This window comes from Bufo gargarizans, chromosome 3 (genome assembly GCF_014858855.1).
Source record: "Bufo gargarizans isolate SCDJY-AF-19 chromosome 3, ASM1485885v1, whole genome shotgun sequence".
Taxonomy (NCBI): Eukaryota; Metazoa; Chordata; class Amphibia; order Anura; family Bufonidae; genus Bufo; species Bufo gargarizans.
The window spans coordinates 285,264,029-285,286,567 of NC_058082.1; the positions used below are offsets into that span (position 1 = coordinate 285,264,029).

The 22,539-nt window shown below is 42.6% G+C and overlaps 1 protein-coding gene across 1 annotated transcript in view; it reads right to left on the bottom strand.

Moving 5' to 3' along the window:
* Positions 1–416: 416 nt before the first annotated feature.
* LOC122932012 (AP-1 complex subunit beta-1) overlaps positions 417–22,539 on the bottom strand; it is a 125,627-nt gene continuing 103,504 nt past the window's right edge. The window contains exons 19-22 of the mRNA XM_044286154.1: positions 19,478–19,562; positions 17,972–18,058; positions 7,813–7,967; positions 417–1,100 (exon numbers count right to left, since the gene is read on the bottom strand). Of these exons, the coding sequence (XP_044142089.1) occupies positions 1,026–1,100; positions 7,813–7,967; positions 17,972–18,058; positions 19,478–19,562 (402 nt within the window). The 3' untranslated portion in view covers positions 417–1,025. The remainder of the gene's footprint in view (positions 1,101–7,812; positions 7,968–17,971; positions 18,059–19,477; positions 19,563–22,539) is intronic.

Consider the following 22,539-nt stretch of genomic DNA (forward strand, 5'->3'; position numbering starts at 1 on the left):
AACACTGGCTAGGAACATCTACACAATGCAGGTTCATAAATAGTTAACTGCACTGGGCCAACGTGTCAAGCACATCATATTGAAGAAGAAAACCTATTTTTTGCAAATTAAATAGATATTGGTATGTGTATATTGCTGTGTACTCACTAGTAAAAGATGAGGCTGTGCAACCAGACATGGTCATTACCTTCCAAAGGTGACTGTCTATCCTTAAAGGCATTCTCCGGGCTCCTAAAATTGACCTATCCTCAGGATAAGGCCGAATGCACACGGCCGTGAGCGGTCCGTGGAACCGCGGCCTGGATTCCTGCTGAGTGCAGGAGCGCACGGCGTCATGGGTTGCTATGATGCCGTGCGCTCCCTGCTGCCGCCGCAGTACAGTAATACACTTGTATAGATCATACCAGTGTATTACTGTACTGTGGCGGCAGCAGGGAGCGCACGGCGTCATAGCAACCTGCACTCAGCAGGAATCCAGGCCGCGGTTCCACGGACCGCTCACGGCCGTGTGCATTCGGCCTAAGTCAGCAATATCTCATCTGTGGGGGTCTGTCACCCACACCAATCAACTGTTCCCTTCTGCCACTAGCACTTTGAACAGGGCTAAAAGCTCAGCTCTGTACAATGACTGTGCAAGGTTACCATTGACTTTAATGGGAGCTGAGATGCAGTACCCCGACACGGCCCCTACACTTTGAACTGAACTGTGTTTCTGGCTCTGTTCATAGTGCTAGTTCTAGAGATGAAGGCAGCAGGGTACAGCTGATGGATGAGGGTGCCAGGTGTTGGGCCCTCATCTATCAGATTCTGATGACCTCTCCTGAGGATCAATATCAGGAGCCCAGAAAACCCCTTTAACAAGTACCTCCCCCTAGTCGCCTGTGTGCTCCATTAGAGAGACCTTGCCAGCAGAGCTTTTAAGAGTTGGAATGTAAAACCCAGTATACAGTGTAGAAGTATAAGAGGATAGACTGACATGAGAAATAGTATTCATCTATGAAAGGCTGGCTTGTGTACTGGCACATTTAGATCTTCAGGATGGAGTCATATACCTGGTACACATAATTACACACCTCTGGAGCGCGGCACTTCAGGGAAAGCTGCAGAAGGAACAAGAAACAAAAGTTTAAAAGGGAGTGTCTCATGTAATTAATTGTAGTTTCATTAATAAGATATGCATCTTCAGAAGCAAGCAGCGGTTATTTGACTGGCAGAATCCCGGCAATAATGTCGAAAACAGGCCGGATCCCAGACGGGTTCCAGTCTAGTCAATAGGCTCCAGCGGGGAAGATAGTATCCGGCTACGCTGGATACGATGAACTCTGGCAAGCTGATTATGTACTGGAACAGCCTACAAGAACAGTTTAGCGCTAGCGTGAAACTAGCCTAAGCCTAATAATAAGTGCCACTTTTGGTCTGCACAGATCACATTACTGCAGTTACCTGCTTATCTGTCCTTCCAATCATGCCTGTAATTATATCATTTCTGTGTATAGATAAGACGAGATCCACCATTCACAATAGGTGATTGTCAGAGCTTACCTATTCTTTCCTTGTACAATGACCTCTGCACTGGTCACACCCCATAGATATCAACAAGGTCAGCTCCAGACTATTGCGTCTATGGCCCATGTGGTTACCATAAAGCAGTTTTCTCAATTCTTTATAAAGAACAGCCCAGACAGGATATACCCCCCCCCCCCCCCATTATAATCATGTTTATGAAATAGAATAAAAGGTCTGCAATCAGAAAATAAGGATGTGTTGCTATACAGTGAAAAAGAATGTGTTGCTATACAGCGGGAATTTGTTTTTCGTTACAAAAACAAAAAAACTCGCTGGGTTTCGCCATAGTGATGACACAAACTTCCTTACTTCCTTTATTGTCTGTTTTTGTATGTGTGCCTTATGGCTGAAAAAATGTTTAGGAACTGTACTGCATCTTCCCCCAGAAATTAAAGAGGAACACAGAGCCTTTATCTATGCCGTGTTCCTATCCTCCTTATCTTTACACCCTTCTCCAGTTTACACAGTAAAGCTAAAAAGTTAGTTGTAGAAAACAGTATCAGCCTAACAGCTCTGCTCTAGTGGTCAGAGTGAAAACTGAATAAATAACTAAACAAATCAGACAAAAAAAAAAAAGAAAAAAAAAAAAAGAAAAAAAAATGTGATTTAAATATTTCATTTTCTGACAAGAGAACAAAGAAGAAGAACCAATTCATTGCATGTTCGAACCTCTGTAAGTCACATGTATAGTACTGTATATACCATGGAAGACAATAAAGCATAAGTGGTGTACTAAACTAACTAGATGATAAAGATGGTCACTAACAATTTCACTAGAAAGCATATACTCCAGACTGTACTATCAGTATCAGTATAAAAGTGTTAATTAAGAGACTGTTCCTGCTAGTGAGGAAGGTCTTGAAGTAATCAAGCAGGGCTTGTGGGTCACCACTGCTATCCTGCAGGCAGGGTTTACAGCAGCCCCTTCTCTACAGAGAGTTCGGGCCGGCTGTGCAATGTGCTGCCAGGCTTTACAACCTTTTCCATTGATAAAATAAAGGCTCCTGTAAATACTGCCTGCACTCAATTGACGGTGCTTGCAGGAAAGACCGGGCCTGATAATGTGATCACTAAACCATTCCTGCGCCTTTCTAACATTATAATAGGAAAATGCTGATAATGCCATTGCCTATTACTGCTTTATAATTAAATAGGCTCAAACCTGGAGCTTCATTAATAAGGTAACAGAATTATATTCACTGCTAACAATTATACTTAAATACAGTGACATACTTCGAATGGAGGCAGGCCACGCAGCTGCTATCGGCCCGCGGAGAAGGGGGGCCCGCAGTGAACCAAAGGCCCTGTCTCCTAATTACATTCAATACAGGCTCCTGTCCTGTTCCAGTCTAGAATCTCTATCATCAGTGAAGAAAGCTAAAGGACCAGTGATCATGTCATCATCGGTCCTGCACCATCTAGTACAGGAACTGCACAGAGAGTGGTGTAGATCCCAGATTAGAAAGATGCATCTGCCAGGACCTGTAATTACATCATCGGCCGTGCACCATCTAGTACAGGAACTGCACAGAGAGTGGTGTAGATCCCAAGTTAGAAAGGTGCATCTGCCAGGACCTGTAATTACATCATCGGCCGTGCACCATCTAGTACAGGAACTGCACAGAGAGTGGTGTAGATCCCAGGTTAGAAAGGTGCATCTGCCAGGACCTGTAATTACATCATCGGCCCTGCACCATCTAGTACAGGAACTGCACAGAGAGTGGTGTAGATCCCAGGTTAGAAAGGTGCATCTACCAGGACGTGCGATTACACCATCGGTCCTGCACCATCTAGTACAGGAACTGCACAGAGAGTGGTGTAGATCCCAAGTTAGAAAGATGCATCTGCCAGGACCTGCGATTACACCATCGGTCCTGCACCATCTAGTACAGGAACTGCACAGAGAGTGGTGTAGATCCCAAATTAGAAAGATGCATCTGCCAGGACCTGCGATTACACCATCGGTCCTGCACCATCTAGTACAGGAACTGCACAGAGAGTGGTGTAGATCCCAGGTTAGAAAGGTGCATCTGCCAGGACCTGCGATTACACCATCGGTCCTACACCATCTAGTACAGGAACTGCACAGAGAGTGGTGTAGATCTCAGGTTAGAAAGGTGCATCTACCAGGACCTGTGATGATATCATTACAGGTCCTTCAACCCCTAACAGCATGGAAAAGAACTGCGCTATAAACTCTCCATAGGGACTGGAATGGAGTGGTAAGAGGAAGTTCTCCCCTTTTCTCTTTATTTGCCGCCCCCCGTTCCCTGTTTTTACTCATATCTCACTCATAACTGCAGACAGTTACAACCACCACTACCTCATACAGTGACCATAATGTATACCTAACCACAAATATCTGTACACACTGCATCTATTATACCTCATACCTATCACATTAGTACACTGCTGTATATATATATATATATATATATATACACACACACACACACACACACACACATACACGCACAGCATATATTATACAGTATAACAGATGCAGTGGGTACAGGTTTACAGTATATCCAGCAGTGTAATGATATGCAAGGTATAACAGATGTGTGTACAGGTATGTAGTATATACAGCAGTGTACTGATATGTGAGGTACAAGGTGTATTAGATGCAGTATGTACAGGTATGTAGTATATACAGCAGTCTGCTGATATGTGAGGTCGAAGGTGTAATAGATGCAGTGGCTACAGATATGTAATATATACAGTACAGACCAAAAGTTTGGACACACCTTCTCATTCAAAGAGTTTTCTTTATTTTGAGGACTATGAAAATTGTAGATTCACACTGAAGGCATCAAAACTATGATCTAACACATGTGGAATTATATACATAACAAAAAAGTGTGAAACAACTGAAAATATGTCATATTCTAGGTTCTTCAAAGTAGCCACCTTTTGCTTTGATTACTGCTTTGCACACTCTTGGCGTTCTCTTTGAAGAACCTAGAATATGACATATTTTCAGTTGTTTCACACTTTTTTGTTATGTATATAATTCCACATGTGTTAGATCATAGTTTTGATGCCTTCAGTGTGAATCTAGAATTTTCATAGTCCTCAAAATAAAGAAAACTCTTTGAATGAGAAGGTGTGTCCAAACTTTTGGTCTGTACTGTACAGCAGTGTAATGGTATGTGCAGTATCAGGTATAATTGATGCAGTGTGTAAAGATATAATCAGTACACTGCTGTATATACTATATATCTATACACACTGCATCTATTATACCTTGTACATCACATATCAGTACACTGCTGTATATACTATAGATCTGTACACACTGCATTTATTATACCTTGTACCTCATATCAGCACACACTGCTGTATATACTATATATCTGCACACCCTGTATCTATTATACCTTGTACCTCACATATCAGTACACTGCTCTATATACTATATATCTGTACACCCTGTATCTATTATACCTTGTACCTCACATATCAGTACACTGCTGTATATACTATATATCTGTACACACTGCTGTATATACTTTATATCTGCACACACTGTATCTATTATACCTTGTACCTCATATCAGCACACTGCTGTATATACTATATATCTGTACACACTATGCTGTATATACTATATATCTGCACACACTGTATTATACCTTGTACCTCACATAGCACACTGCTGTATATACTATATATCTGTACACACTGTATCTATTATACCTTGTACCTCACATATCAGCACACTGCTGTATATACTAAATATCTGTACACACTGTTGTATATACTATATATCTGTACACACTGTATCTATTATACCTTGTACCTCACATATCAGCACACTGCTGTATATACTATATATCTGTACACACTGTTGTATATAATATATATCTGTACACACTATTATACCTTGTACCTCACATATCAGTACACTGTTGTATATACTATATATCTATTACATCTCTTATTATATGACCGTCTGCAACATATGACCTGTGATGTCACTCCTCCTTTTAACCCACTCCAGTCTACCTTCTACCAGAAGGCTCTCTTCCCCCAACTCCAGTCTCACTGCTCCTGTCCTGCAAGTCCCAGAGCTGAGACATTTAAATGGGGACAATACTGCTGCCAGTTGGGAACGGGTTGGGGGTATTTTATACTTCATGGTGGTATTTATTTGGCGCTGTCAGGGATATATTTTGTGTACTGCAGTGTTGTATTTAGATGGTGAAGTTAAAGGGACACTGACAGGCCTTCTGAGCATAATTAGCTCTTTATATGCCCCCCCCTAGGTCTTATAATAAGTTCCCAATTCATATAAGTATTATCCCTGTGCGCATCGTAAAACGTTAAAAATAATCTTTATAATCGCCTGTCCTTTCTGCCCAAGGGGCGTTCTTTGTGCCGCATTTGTGCCCAGCCGCGTCCCAACTGCTGGATCCTTAGACACGCCCATCTCATTAGTATTCACTTCGCTGGGCGGTATTTTCCAGTCCCCGACATTCGGAGATCCTGCGCATGAGCCCGACACCCTCGCTCACCGGGATCACATTGCACCAAGTGAATACTAATGAGATGGGCGTGTCTAAGGATCCGGCAGTTGGGACGCGGCTGGGCACAAATGTGGCACAAAGAACGCCCCTCGGGCAGAAAGGACAGGTGATTATAAAGATTATTTTTAACGTTTTATAATGCGCACAGGGATAATACTTATATGAATTGGGAACTTATTATAAGACCTAGGGGGGCATATAAAGAGCTAATTATGCTCAGAAGGCCTGTCAGTGTCGCTTTAAGGTAATTTGTCAATGCACGCTGGTATCGGATGCTGCTCAGAGGTATTTTGAGCTGCATGGTGGCATCAGACGCTGCTCAGAGGTATTTTGAGCTTTATAATGGTATGTGTTGCTGTTGGGGAGGATAACGGACAGTATGTCCCCGACCACGTGATTAGGCATTTTTGTGTTCCACTTTTATTTCCTTTCTTGTATTGATGGTTTACATAGAAGCATGGCCAAGTAAAGCAAACTGACCTCCGCAGTCTGCATTGTGCCCCTTTATTTTTATGCAATATCATATGTGGGCTGTTGGGGTTTGTGTGCCAGGGCTGTTTTGTAATCACAGTCTGGCCCTGATGGCACACTACATAACAAGCAGCAGCATACACAGTTCATTGAGCAAGGGGAGGGGCCAGGGGTCGCATTTACATTCCTGTTATAGGGCCCAGTGATTTCTATGCACGCCCCTGCTTAAATAGGACCTGTAACCTCTGCTGCCATGTGAGTTTTAGCAGGCTTTTGCGTGGTGTGCAATGACCATTCTGGAGCACCTTTTGATATAGCTCTATGGTGTGCCATTCCTTTATTATTCCTATTAGAAGTTTTTGACTGAAATACCAGCAGTCTTTGATAAAAGTAAAACTGGATATTACCTGTTGGGGGTGTGCACCTGCACAGTCTGACACTGGCAGCACTGATTGGATAGTGTTAGACTGTGCGGGGACGCACCCTCCCCCTCCCCCCCCAAATGGTAACACCCAGTTGAAGCTTTATTGGAGAATGCTGGCAATTCTTTCATAAACGTCTAGCTGGAATAATAGAGGAATGAGACAACACAGAGTTATATGAAAATCTCTACAATTGTTATTTCATGGGGAATGCAAAACAGACATATCAGGAGAGGTGACAGGTCCTCTATAAGTTGGACCCTCGCCAATCAGCTGTTTGAAGAGAACACGAGCGCTTGAAGTGAATGGGACCCAGTTGCAATGACCCCTGCTCACTGCTTTCATGTTGACAAAGAGGGGGGTAAACAGTGGCAAGCATCCATTGCTCGCACAAGCGCTGCATTCTCTTCAAACAGCCGATCAGTGGGCGTGCTGGGAGTTGAACGCCCCACCGTTCTGATAATGATGACCCGAGGATAGGTCATCAATACAGGAAAACAGGACAATCCCTTTGAACACACTATAAGGCTACTTGCACATGAAAGTGTAATTTATGCAGATCTCTCTACTTTCCTCACCAATTCCACATCGGATGGGCCCCATGCACACAACCGTAAGCATTTTGCGTTCCGCAAACCGCAGATCTGAAAAATACGGATGTGTTCTATGTGCATGCCGCATTTTGTTGCGGACCCATTGACTTCAATGGGTCCGTGGTCCACTTTTACGGACAAGGCCTATCTCTTGCAGAACGGACATATGGATGCGGAGAGCACGCGGAAATATACTTGTCAATACCTAATCAGGCATATTATTATACTTACTGTGTAATTAGGGTTGCCAGGCTGGATCCGCAGCTCTGCCAAGATCCAGATGCCATTGGTAAGTTTCAGGGACTGGTACAACATGTCCTGGCCTTCCACGTTCCTCTTTGCAATAGTGTAAACACTGTTATTCTGAAGCTTGCTGGAAACGGCGTCTAAGGAAGGAAAACGTAATTGGTTTTTCAGCTATACAATAAAGATATGTCTTTACAGCGCACATGCACTGTATAAAGGAGCACAGTGAACAATGTCATTCCAAACTGAAGCAGATGCCAATGATTCATCTTTGGAACACTATAAAAAAAAAAAAAAAAAAACGTGCTAAGCAGCTACCAAAAAGGTACATCACTATGACAAGATTGTACTACAATAATAAAAAAGGATAAAACAGGAAAGCACTAAAGAAATAAATGCAAGCAATCACCAAGATTCAACAGCATAAAATATTCCATACAAAACAACTTCCACTAGTTTCGCAAAGTTGAAAATAACTGAATTCCATCATTGAAAATGGGTTTTAAATGGCCGTATGAGGATTTTATGAGGTTTTAGTAATAGAATACAATTTGTTCTAATTTTGGATCTGGCTGTATATACTGTTGTGTGGAGACATATGAATACGTCAAGTTCACGTCTGCTAGTCACAATCATCTTTAAAGGGGTTGTTTTACAAGGAGAACGACCGCTGATCTAGCTTCTGAAACCAGTGGTAAGTTGCGGCCAGCTATACATTGCCACTGCAGTGGCCATAGTATAAGATGAAAGCCATTCAAGTGAATGCCCTTCATGTAATATAAGTCGGCCACAGCAGCTGATAGTGGACGTCTTCAAGTGAAAGCTGTTCAATTGCCCCTTTAAAGGGCATCTGTCACCAGATTTAAGAGAATTAATCCACCGCTCAGACTGACAGGTCAGGCAGTAAAAACATATTCATGCCTGGCCCTGAAGTCTCGTGGGAGTGCATTCGGCGCATGCGCTGTACAGGAATGGCGCATGGTGGAGATAGATGCTCTTTGAACAGTAGTATCGTCTTGCTAACAATTGTCTACTGTTTCCAGGCTTCTGTAATGACAACTGTCATCCCTGACCTACCTATCACTAGATGTGAAAAGTCTCTACAAAGCATGAACCGACAGTATTATTAGACTATTTTTTTAGTATAGCTCTTGGGGGTACTGGTTCTCATTTAAAAGTTACATGTCCCACAGCAACAAAAAAAAAAAATGGAGGAAAATTAGCCCTCCTCCAGTAGTAGTAGAAAACAGTCTTAGTGAGAGACACATTTTCACTTAAAGGACACATTTTCAGCAATATTATTATAGCACTGTGCTTATTTTGGGTGAAAAAGCATTTTCCCCATTGGTCTGTAATAAAAACGTTTAACCGCTCTTCTTCCACGGCCTTCTGACTTTCAATAGGACTGTATACTGGTCTTTCTGCTTCTCAATAAAGTCTGTCAGAGAAATGCTCAATCTGTATCCTCATCTCATCACTCCTGACAGCTCATAAAGGTTTCTATCAGTCTGATCACAATTTAGCTTAACCCCTCAGTGACCACCTATACGTGTTTTTACGGCGGTCACTAAGGGGCCTTGGGCTAGAGCGCCGCCTTTTTACAGCGGCACTTCAGCCCAAGTTAGCGATAAAATCAAGCGCTGTAGCTCCGTGCCGCATCTACCGGAGGTAGCTGAGGGCTCAGGGCAGTGATCAGAAACTGTGACAAGCGGTCTCTGATCACGTGATTGCCGTGATACACTTTATCATGGGGATCACAGAAAATGCCGGCAGCGGAGCTGCCAGCACTAAACTTTCTCCCTCCTCTCATGTAAGAGAGGAGGGAGAAAGTCTCCGATGCAGCAATCGGGTCCCCCAGCGCTTCTGACCCTAAGCTGGGTCCCGATCCTCACCCTCCACTCCCCCTTACCCTCAAGAAAGATGGCGCTCACTGCTGCTCTCAGTAAGGTCTCTCTCCTCAGCAGAGGAGAGAGAAGTTAAAATTATGCCCCGATCGGGGCAATATGGCCACCAGATGTGTTAAATAAAGTTATTAGGCCCCCCACACACACACACATCTAAATGAAAAATAAAAAAGTAAAGTGCAGCCAAAATAAAGTAAAGATGTGGAAGTATATTTCTGATAAAAATATTGAATAGTATTTATGTATGTATGTGAAATATTGCAGTTGAAAATAGGAAAATGAGCCAATTTTCATAAATTTTCACTTTTTTAATAAAGATACGCATATTTTATCGGTAAGTAAGTAAAGTACAATATGTGACGAGAAAACAATGTCATAATTACTTTGATGTGCAAAATCGTTACAAAGTTATCCTAAGCTAAAATGACATGTCAGATTTCCAAAATTTGGCTTGGTCATTAAGGCCCAAACAGTCTTGGTTACTAGGGGGTTAAAAAGGACCTGACATCTGTTTTAGTAACTACTTGCATCGCCCATGTTATAACAATTCTGTGAAGCATCTATTCTTATGACTCAATGTTGTGCCGTTCATCTATTATTCCTGCTAGAAGTCTATGACTGGCCAGCAGTCTGTAATAACATTCCATCTGTACGTTACCAGATGGATGTGTGTGCCTGCTCAGTCAACCACTGGCAGCACCGATTGATTAATGTCACTGTGCAGAGACATACCCCAAAACTGGCAAATCATTCATAAACTTCTAGTAGGAAGAATAAAGAAATGACACAATGTAGTCATAAGAATAGATGTCAAAGAATTATTGAGCTGTCAGGAAAGTAGAGATCAGGGCAACAAGATCCAGCGAACAAAGCAGCTCTCTGATGGATTTCAGTGAACAGCAGAAAGAACAGTCTGAAGAGGCAGTAAGAAATAAAGGTTATAGAAGACAAATGGTTGAAAGTGTTTAACAGAGACCAATGAGAAGAATATTTTTAGCCCCAAATAAGCACAATGCAATAATAAAACAAAGAACTGCCAACAAACGTGTCAAGCATTTCTTAAATGGGCTTCCAGGATTTTAAAAATCGATGGCCTATCAATGGGATAGACCATAAATATCTCGTCGGCAGCAGTCTGCCACCCCACGGCCCCACCAACCAGCTGGTGCAGAGTAGCTCTGAAACTGCACAGCCCCGTCCATCTCTTACTGGTTGGAGGTGGTTACTGTGGTGCAGTTCCCAGTGAGGTGAATGAGAGAAGCGCTGCAGTTACCAGCTCCATCCACTACACAAGAGGCCGTTCTGAGCAACTCAGAGACAGATGAATAATGGGGGCCCTTTAATGAACCTTCTAAAAAACAGAATGCACTATACCGTTTTACTATATCTCTATACAAGTTGGAGAAAGCACTGTAGATGAATGCATGCTACTAATATTGGGCACCGGATGCATTATAATAATGCAATTAGGGGCGGACTGGGAACTTAAAGTGGAAAAAAAAACTAAAATGGCCCTAATATTGTAGGTGGGCCCAAATTGACAGGGCAACACAAGTAGATGAGGCCAATACAAGTTGGGAGGGTCAACAATACCACAATGCAGCACAAAATACCTCCCCAGAAGCTAACCCTCTGTGCTGGCCATTAATAGCTGCCACATTCTGTCCCCCCTCATCCAATTAACATATGGAGCAGGGGGCTTAAGAGGTGAGATGTGGGCCACAGCACCAAGCTAGCCCTATTTTTACATGCTGCATGGACTTCCTCTGCATGCCCCCAGTAATACGTACCTAGCCAGCGGCAGTGAGGAGGGCTCGGGTGACTCTGTGGGGCAATACAATACACTTTACTGATCCTGAGGGACATTTCAGTATTAGCTGCCATAACCTGGCCTATTTAAGCACCTCACCACTGGTGGTACAGAGGGCCTCTGATACATCTCTATACTATTCTATGGAAGAATGGGTACAGTATTTCCAAAAATGCAAGAAATCATAAGCCATTTTCCACACATGGTCGAACTCTCCTCCTTTATCCTCTGTCTTGTATGCCTGCATTATGGACAACATGTACAGTAGGGAACCTCATGTTCTTTGTGAAAAATTTGGTTTAGCAATCATCACTGGAAAAATAAGACGTGTGGACTGTTTATTAAAAAAAAAAAATGTATATGGTAGATTTTTAGATTTAGAAGATGGCTGGAGGGAAAGGGGACAAGCAGGAGGTTGCATCTCATCCAGAGCTCCTCTGGAATAGAACATAAAAAGGAGGAGAAACTAAAGCTCTCTTTGGGATCTCTAAAGACGCGAGCGTACTGGCCGGCTACGTTGTGAACGATGACCCACTTAACAATACACAAATATCAGATGTGGACTGGACGCAGCATTTGTGTGAGAGAAGATCCAGCCATGCGGAAGTCAGCTTGATTCAGAAAGACATTGAAATCCATGTATAAGTGAATATATTACAAAGCGCATACACAGTAAAAGGCGTTCATAAGTAACTGCCCCCGAACACAGGCACAAAGTCAATGTTAGCCATCTGTTAGACTAAATAGAGCTGCCTTTCTATTTCTGAACATATGGCCTATGCCTAAGGCCACCATAACCTTACTCTTCTAGTCAGATATAGAAATCTGCAATGCCACTGGCGCAGGTTGGCGTTGTGTTTTCTTTCACTTAAAGAGTAATTTCTAAGGAGTCATTAACCAGACCATGTCATACTCCTGCTGCCGGCCAAGAGGCGCCACCAACAGAATTCTTCACAGGTTCTCCGTCACAGAGATTGTCCCTGTAAAGGACAAGTCATTGTGTGTGTGCCAGAGTCCCTTTGTTCTGCGGCCTCTCGCAGTGCTGCAGAGAATTTCCCAGGAGCCCACGGGTTAATAACTCTTCTCAGATATAATGCCAGTAGATTGTCACATGACCTGGGCTATTTTTAGCTGGCATCGCGCACTCTCTCAGAGCGGAGCCGCTGAACTGGAATCGGCTCCGAAGCTTTCTCAAACGCTCTCTACTCTTCACCGTGTCACAGGGGAGACGGCGCTGACTGAACGCACATGTGAGGACGCAGGGACAAGAGATATAGGTGAAAACATGGACGTAGGGAGCTACTAAGGGGTACAGGCGACAAGAAGGCAAATATGGTTCTGATCCGGAAACTAAAAATACATTAATACCTGTTGTCATACTACAGACCAAGAGGAAGAAACACGCGGTCATCTAGATCACAGTACATACTGTACAAAATAAGAATAACCAATTCTGCCTTTATGGGCAAAAGCTCAATCATGCGATAATGTAAAACATTAGCACCTAGCTAATGTAAATCATCTAATTCATGTATTCATTCATATAGTGCTAGCGTACTCTGCTGCGCTGTACAGCAATGGTTATTACATCAAGCCCTCTACCCACTGGGGCTTACAATCTAAATTCCAAACTAACACATCTGGATGTTTTTGGGAGTGAGAGGAAAATCAATGTGAAAATATACAAACGGATTTCAAGATTTCTGCTGATTTCACATCTTGATGTGAACACAAATATCTCTGCTCCCCGACAGCAAGCGGAGAGCGTAAAAACTGTACAGTACTGTATGTATGGATACATAAAGTATATCAGAAAGCCCTAACCAGAAAGGGACTACGACAGACTGTCTGCATCCTTGTTGGCCACTTCTTGGTCAGTGTTAGGGTCCATTCGCGGATCCACAAAACACGGACAGCGGCAATGTGCGTTCCGCATTTCGCGGACTGCACATTGCCGGCACTATTAGAATATGCCTATTGTTCTATTTTTTTCGGGAACGGAAATGCGGACCCGGAAGTGCTCTTGGCAGACGCTCCCTCACTCAGCAGAGATGGAGAAGTAGAGTTGAAGCACAGCAGGGAAGGGAGATCTGCCGTCTGCTCAGTGTATAAATGAAAGCAACATGTGGTAAGAGGACCCCTTTGTGCTGCAGGAGATTAACCCTTTAGGGGGAGGGCTCTGGTTACTGACACTTTTGGGGGGCTATTGTTACTGGCTAGTGAGGGCAGGCGGGATTAGCCTCAGGGGGAGGGCAGTGGCAGCCATCTTAACTGAATAGTGAAATTGCAGTTTTATGCAGACTGGTTGCTAAGGGCTGAATCTTATTAAATATGGGGTAAGTCAATCTAATAGTAACTGATTCTGGAATATCATGTTATTAGTAACTACATATATGAAAATTGAAATTAGTGTCCAAATGTGACAGTTATCCTTTAAGAATGCTATTATTTTCTCTTATAACCATGTTATAAGGGAAAATAATAAAATATACACAACACCTAACCCAAACCCGAACTTCAGTGAAGAAGTACGGGTTCGGGTCTGGGTACCACAGTCAGTTTTTTATCACGCGCGTGCAAAACGCATTGCACCCGCGCGATAAAAACTGAACATCGGAACGCAATCGCAGTCAAAACTGACTGCAATTGTGTACGTACTCGCACGATTTTCCATGATTGCAGAAGCAGCGCATCCGGACACACTTGTCTGCCTCTTTCACACGAGCGTGATGGATTTGGTTCGGATACGTTCAGGGAAACTCGCATTTTGCAAGCAAGTTCAGTCAGTTTTTTCTGCAATTGCATTCAGTTTTTTCTGCGCGAGTGCAATGCGTTTTGATGCGTTTTTTTTCACGCGTGTGATAAACTGAAGGTTTACAAACATCTCCTAGCAATCATCAGTGAAAAACGTATTGCATCCGGACTTGCTTGATGATGCAATGCGTTTTTTACTGAAGGCCCATTCACTTCTATGGGGCCAGGGCTCAGTGAAAAAGGCAGAATATAGAACATGCTGCGTTTTTCCCGCAACGCAGAAGTGCGTGAAAAAAAATGCTCACATACACAGACCAACTGAAATGAATGGTTCAGGATTCAGTGCGGGTGCTATGCGTTCACGTCACGGACTGCACTTGCGTGGAAAACTTACTCGCGTGAAAGGGGCCTAAAGGTAAATTCTCACTCCCAATAACTGCTCAGTGTAAAGTTAAATGTATGTTCACAATAACTGTCGAGTGTAAAGGTAAATGCTTGTTCCTGATAACTGCTCAGTGTAAAGGTAAATGCTTGTTCCTAATAATTACCCAATGCAAAGGTAAATTCTCGCTCCTGAAAACTGCCCAGCGTAAAGGTAAATGCTTGTTCCTGATAACTGCCCAGCGTAAAGGTAAATGCTTGTTCCTGATAACTGCCCAGCGTAAAGGTAAATGCTTGTTCCTGATAACTGCCCAGTGTAAAGGTAAATGCTTGTTCCTGATAACTGCCCAGTCAATGGTAAATGCTTGTTCCTGATAACTGCCTGGCTCCGGAAACAAGCAAACGCCCATTGTCGCGCGTTCCCGGAAGTCTATGTGTGGGAACGCGCGACATTACACCCCAAAGGAGATCCTGTACTTCTTGGGGCGTAGGGCGTTTGACAGCGCGTTCGTACGCGCTGTAAAACGCTCAGGTGAGAACCATGCCCATAGGGAATCATTGGTTCTTGCCTGTTGAGTGTTTTACAGCACGTTCCTACGAGCTGCAAAACGCTCAGGTGTGAACCCAGCCTAAAGGTGGATGCTTGTTAACAATAACTGCCCAGTGTAAAGGTAAATGCTTGTTCCTGATAGCTGCTCAGTGTAATTGTAAATGCTTGTTCCTGATAACTGCCCAGTGTAATGATAAATGCTTGTTCCTGATAACTGCCCAGTGTAATGATAAATGCTTGTTCCTGATAACTGCCCAGTGTAAAGGTAAATGCTTGTTCCTGATAACTACCCAGTGTAATGATAAATGCTTGTTCCTGATAACTGCCCAGTGTAAAGGTAAATGCTTGTTCCTGATAACTGCCCAGTGTAAAGGTAAATGCTTGTTCCTGATAACTGCCCAGTGTAAAGGTAAATGCTTGTTCCTGATAACTGCCCAGTGTAAAGGTAAATGCTTGTTCCTGATAACTCCCCAGTGTAATGATAAATGCTTGTTCCTGATAACTGCCCAGTGTAAAGGTAAATGCTTGTTCCTGATAACTGCCCAGTGTAAAGGTAAATGCTTGTTCCTGATAACTACCCAGTGTAATGATAAATGCTTGTTCCTGATAACTGCCCAGTGTAAAGGTAAATGCTTGTTCCTGATAACTGCCCAGTGTAAAGGTAAATGCTTGTTCCTGATAACTCCCCAGTGTAATGATAAATGCTTGTTCCTGATAACTGCCCAGTCAATGGTAAATGCTTGTTCCTGATAACTGCCCAGTGTAATGATAAATGCTTGTTCCTGATAACTGCCCAGTGTAATGATAAATGCTTGTTCCTGATAACTGCCCAGTGTAATGATAAATGCTTGTTCCTGATAACTGCCTAGTGTAATGGTAAATGCTCGCTCCTGATAACTGTCCAGTGTAAAGGAAAATGCTCGCTCCCAATAACAGCCCAGTGTAAAGGTGGAAGCTCATTCAGGATAAATGCCCAGAGTAAATGTGACGCCATTCATCAAGTAAAAGCAGCACTGATGCAGAAACCTAAATTGTTGTTTCTGGGTCACAGAGTGTTCAGTGTAAACAGTGATATGCTACCCAGGAACAATGGTTCTCTATGGGGAGGAGCGATCACAGCTAAAATTCCTTGTCCCCATACAGTGGAGGCGATTGCTGCATGTAAATGCAGCTCTCACAACTATCGGGAATAAACGGATTGTTGAAGATAATTACTGTCAAACAGTCTTGCAGAAACCCTGCAGAAAGCAAAGGTGTTACTCTCCTAAGCTGATCCATCTTCTGCTGGAGATCGACTCAAGGGGTGAGGCCTAGCAATGAAGTGGGACTCAATCTTTTAGTCCTAATACACAAAGGACGCCACAGGGGGCCACAGTTGTCTTTCAGCTTTTCACACGAGTGTGACAGGAGTGTGGGGGGGGGGGGGGGGGGCCCCCCCCATGGATGACCCCCTGGGACACTAAGAGAAGATTTTAACTGTAATATAAGACAACATTTTACAAAGGCAAATGAGATAAAGTAAAAAAAAATGCTGTTTTACGTGTACTTTCTATGTTTAGTATTCCTTTAAAGGGGTATTCCGGTTGTTTGAAGTTATCCCTATCCACAGTATATTAGATTGGTGGGGTCTCAGCTGTAGGTCCCCCACTGATCTAATAGTTATCAGCTTGTAACCTCCAGAATACTCTTTCAATTTGGCATATGTAGGGCGTCTTAATCTACCTTACCCATTGGATTGCAGGGTTTTTGTAGCCATGGCTACAAGCAGTTTATAATGTAATTAAAAAAATGAATCAAGTCAGCATAGGAGGCAATATGGGCAATAATACATTAGTGTCTTGTATTAACTTTCTCTACATGATAAATGCTATTTACTGAAGTGAACCCCTTTAATCCATTTATTATTACAACATCCGATATCCACCTCAACCGAGGGATGATTACTCTATCCAAGTAATTGACTAAGCCTATGGCAGCTATCATATATATATAGAACCTACACAGAGAATTGCCAGACCGCTTATGCTATTCAAAATCTTTATTACAAAAAATCACAAATATTTGCATGATTAAACATAAAAACAATACAGTGCAGGAGATAAAAACGACATCACTGGAGGAGATCTACAGCGGATCTAAGTCCATAAGTATTCAACATGATTTTCACTTTTTTACTTTTTTAAAGTGCATGTGCAGCAGAATGACAAATAAATGTATGACAAATCTTAAATAAGTCTTTGGACATTTACCCATGCTGTTTCTCCTCCAGGATGGCGCCAACCCCAACGCGCGTTTCGGCGTACCTTTGTGATTTTTTGTAATAAAGATTTTGAATAGCATAAGCGGTCTGGCAATTCTCTGTGTAGGTTCTATATCCATTTATTATTAAATGCTAGCTTACCCACTGACTTGGAATACAATATTCAGGTTTGAAGGTTTGTTTTATTTCTAGAACTGTATAGCAGAATAAGTAACTCTGACATTCAGGGGCAATAGGATGGTGAACCATGACACCAGTATGAATGTACTCTAATGTTTACGAGCACACTAAATGCTTCAAAATGTCTTTGCATTTGATATTACTTTTATATCACTACCAAGTACTCTGGAACTAGGTCCACCAGAGCAAGAGATGTTCTTTGTTGTAACTTTCTGCTGTAGCCAAAATGTAAAGATCCTAAATGAGGGGGAAATAAGGTCTATTTATTAAGTCATAATTCATAATAACTTATATGTATAACTAACCTGCATTTAGATGGCATTCTTTGATCTGGAACTGAAGTTCATTCTCATTAGGTATATCTTTCCATGTGGCCAGGAAGACTTGCCTCTCTAAAGAATGAAAGTATAAAAGAAATTATTTTACATGAAAAAGTTACCTTGTGAAAGATATGATCATCATTAATGGTTATGAGCAATACAAATGTGCCTGCCACATAACAAGAAGCTTCCAGGGGTAGTCTATACATAGACATTTATGGCATATCCAAACAACAAGCCATAAAGGTCTAATGACCTATCTCGAGAATGGAGGTCACCTAATCTCATCCAGGCGATGGCTGGTTGCCGCATGCAGTTTGAGGGTTTAGCAAGACCGCAGAGTGCACCTGTCTTTGCTATTGTTATATTGGTTATCACATCCACAAAATTGCTATCTTGTGTAGGATGTTTATTGTGGTACTTGTGGTCCGCTGCGGGCATCCTCCACTGTATGCACTTTTGCTGGGGATCGCCATTAGCAACGGGCCACAAGCAACGGGCAAGGATTACTGAAACAACTAAGCTCGCTGCGGTACGCTGTTTCAGTTCCTCCCCTAGTTCTAACTAGTTTAAGTATACATAAAGATGCACAGTTTGTACTTATAAATATTTAAAAAAGAGCATCACCATCATTAAAAAGACAGATCCATGCTGTGCGGTGTTAGGGAGATATACGAGTGTACAGAATATTGTCCATTATTCATTGTATAGAATGGAACTGCTATTAAAGGGGTTGTCTCACTTCAGCAAGTGGCATTTATCATGTTGAGAAAGTTAATACAAGGCACTTACTAATGTATTGTTATTATCCATATTGCTTCCATTGCTGGCTGGATTGATTTTTCCATCACATTATATATACCTTGCTCATTTCCATGGTTACGACCACCCTGCAATCCATCAGCAGTGGCCGTGCTTGCATACTATAGAAAAAAGCGTTGGCCTCTCTGGTGCCTGGCACCGTGAGAGCTCACATAGGCCGGTGCTTTTTCCTATAGTGTGCAAGCACGACCAACGCTGCTGGTTTACATGGTGGTCGTAACCATGGAAACGAGCAGTGTATAATGTGATGGAAAAATGAATCCAGCCAGCAATGGAAGCAATATGGAAAATCACAATACATTAACAAGTGCCTTGTATTAACTTTCTTTACATGATAAATGCCACTTGCTGAAGTGAGAGACAACCCCTTTAAGAAAAAAACATAAGATCCACAGGTGACGACAGTCTTATGTTGAATTTACTAATTGATCTGCCCCAGGATGAGTAGTCAGCGGGACGACTGTCAGTAGCAAAATATATCATCAGCACAATCAATACTCATGCATAGCTCTGATTCATCCTGCCTCCTAAGGGATACAAGATAAAAGATTTAATTTGCAATCCCATGAACCGGAAGAATAATTGCATTCATTTTAACTGCATGCGAATCAGGCGCATGGTGTACAAAAGGTTCCCCAGTAACTTGCCCTGCATGCAAAATTGCCTTACCCATTTTGCCGTCTTCCACAAACAGTACATGCAGAGGGATGAGACAGCTGAAGTAGAAGACATCGATGTTGTTTTTCACAGCCACCTATCGCAAGACAAGAGCGAGAACCAAGAATTAACTTGAGAGATTTACAACTAGCGTCCTGACCCCGGCATCTGAGATCCCACGGCTGGACTGAAGGGTTCACAACATCCATTAACCCTTCATCGCTACTCGGCTGTTTCTAAATTGTTCTCTCAAGCGCAGGAACAGAAGTGACATCCGTACTTATACCCCGGTCTATGAATAAATGAAGGCCCTTTCGGGTTATCACAGAAGTGGATTAGAAGCATCCCTCTAGAAGTCTTAATTATTTATTGATGAAAAGACATATGATACAATGTATCTCAGTCAGATTTATGTTGAAAAATAAAACTAAATAAATTGCCTTAACCATTTATATCCTCTCCTTTCATCCCTGATGAGCAGTAGAAGGGTTCTGAGACAAGGGCAGTCATACATCTACAAAGGGTTCTATTCTGTCACGAGGAATTAGAAGATACCTGTGTACACAAAACCAGTGTGTGTCGTCCTGGTGGAAGGACATGTCCTACAGCTAATCGCTCTATGGGTGGAGGGGGACGTACTGCTGTCTATCTGCACTGCTGTCACTTTCATGAACATGTCTTGGTGCTCTCAATACCCCCATGTCATTGCTAGAATGCCAAAGTAAAATCTAAAAAAATATAACCAAATGACTAGGTGAGTTTCCCAGGAGACATGATGTTTTTGAGAATATCTTGTCAGCTACCATGTCTAATCAGTTGACTTAGTGAAGTCATCATATCAATCTCTTTAATTTGGCCTACAATGATAAAAAGACATGGTCCATAAGCAAATTTAGCAGAATGCAGAGTAGCATCTACTGGACAGAGATATGTTGCTCTCTGCTATTACAGCCCAATACAGTTAAGCCTGTATTAGACTGGCCAATTGTCGGCCAGTTTATCGTTAGCGATGATCTAGCAGTCTAATACTGCCTCCATCTGAATCTTTCAGCATGCTTACAAATCTTCATTTGTCGGCAGCAGATCATGGAGTCTAATCACGATCTGCTGACAGCAAACAACTAGACAGCATGGGGACGATGGATGGCATAACGACTGCTCCTCCACATACTGTGGAGGAGATCACTGCATGTAATAGCAGCTGTCTCCTCCACTAGCGAGCCAGCGATTGTTGGGAAGGAACACCTAACTGCAGAGTCGGGCTGTCTAATACAGGCTTTAAAATGCATGCCTACATTAGTAAATGTAAATATTCCCATGCGATGATACTAGTTAGTGCCTTGGTTCAAGCTAAATTCTAATTTTGTTTGTAAGTATAAAGGTTTCAGGACGTGAGATTCTTAGAATTACACCTCGTGTACACAACCATATGTGTTTCGCGGTCTGCAAACTGTGGTTCCACAAAACATGGATACCGTGTGCATGCTGCCATTTTTTTCAGGTCTATAGAAATGTCCTAACCTTGTCTGCAAAATGGACAAGAATGGGACATGTTCTAACTTTCAGGCTGGCCGGCGGAAGTGACATACAGATGCGGACAGCACGCGGTGCAAAAATACAGTCGTGTGCATAGGGCCTTACAGAGGACCTGTAATCTCTCCTGACATGTCTGCTTTAGCAACTACTTGGATTCCTCATGTAATAACAATTCTGAAGCATCCATTCTTACGACCATGTTGTACCATTCCTCTGTAATAAAGGTCCAAGTGGGTGTCGCTAGTTCGGGTTGTGTCCCTGCAGTCTGACGGTGGCAAAATCACCCAAATGGTAACACCCATCTGAACCTTCAGTACTAGTAGTTCATTCATAACTTCTGGGAGGCATTATAATAGATGCTGTAGAATTGTCATTACAAAGGGGATGCGAGTACTGTCTAAAACAGAGGTGACAGGTCCTCTTCGATCCTCCTCTTCTTTCTAATTCACGAACAGGAAGTTTTCACTGCCCGCCATGTTACAGAACTAATGGAGCTGCAGCCTGGTCAAGGTTTCTAGAAGCCTGCTAGGTCACATTACATCTCTCCTTGTTAGTACGCTGACCTCGCTCCCCCCTCATACTGCTTGTAACAGTGGTGATGCAGACTTTATTAGCTAGCAGGTTCCCACTGCGACACAAACTGCTTGTGATGCCTTGTTAGGATAAGAATTAAAGGCCTGCCAGAGCCTCGGAGAAATAAAACTGGCTACATACCCTTGCAGCCTTATCCTCTATGATACCTGGCCCTGCTTTTTACTCCTCTAAGGGTACTTTCACACTTGCGGCAGAAGATTCCGGCAGGCAGTTCCGTCGCCCAGCAATCCGGACGCAAACGGATGAATTTGTCAGACGGATCCAGATGCGGATCTGTCTGACAAATGCATTGCAATACCTTATCTATCTTTCCAGTTGTCATCTGGAAAAACGGATCCGGTATTTATCTTTTTCACAATTTTAAAGGTCTGCACATGCGCAGACCGGATCCGTTTTTCCAGAACACTTGGGAAAAACATAATATCCAGTCAAACGTAGTTCTATATGGCCACAATCACATAGCAGCACTATGAAAAAGGTTAATGTCTGATATGCAATATCCACTGCAAAGTTCTCTAAAGAGGCATTCTAGAATTTCAATCACTAGATGAAAATATGCCCATTAATAATAGGACGGTCACAGATTGGGATGTGAAACTTGGGCACATTGCCACCTGCATTTGTGCCACCAATCTGGAATGCTGCCACAAAGGAAAAGGGAGCAGAACAGTCATGTAGGAGATGGCGGTTAGTAATGACATGTCTGGCATGGGTGGTACAAACTAATTGATTTTTGTAGATGCCTCGGTAGTAATGAATAGGGAGAGCAGATGGCTCAATGGGAATACATGAACCAGCACTCCCAGCTGAGCTGCTATTTCCTACAGTAAATATGCTTCACTGGGTATGAGTCCCATCTTTGGACACAGACAGCATTTTCTTATTGTTGTCTATGCTAACAACGTCTGCTGCTATCTGGCTCCTTATTTATACAGTAAAACAAG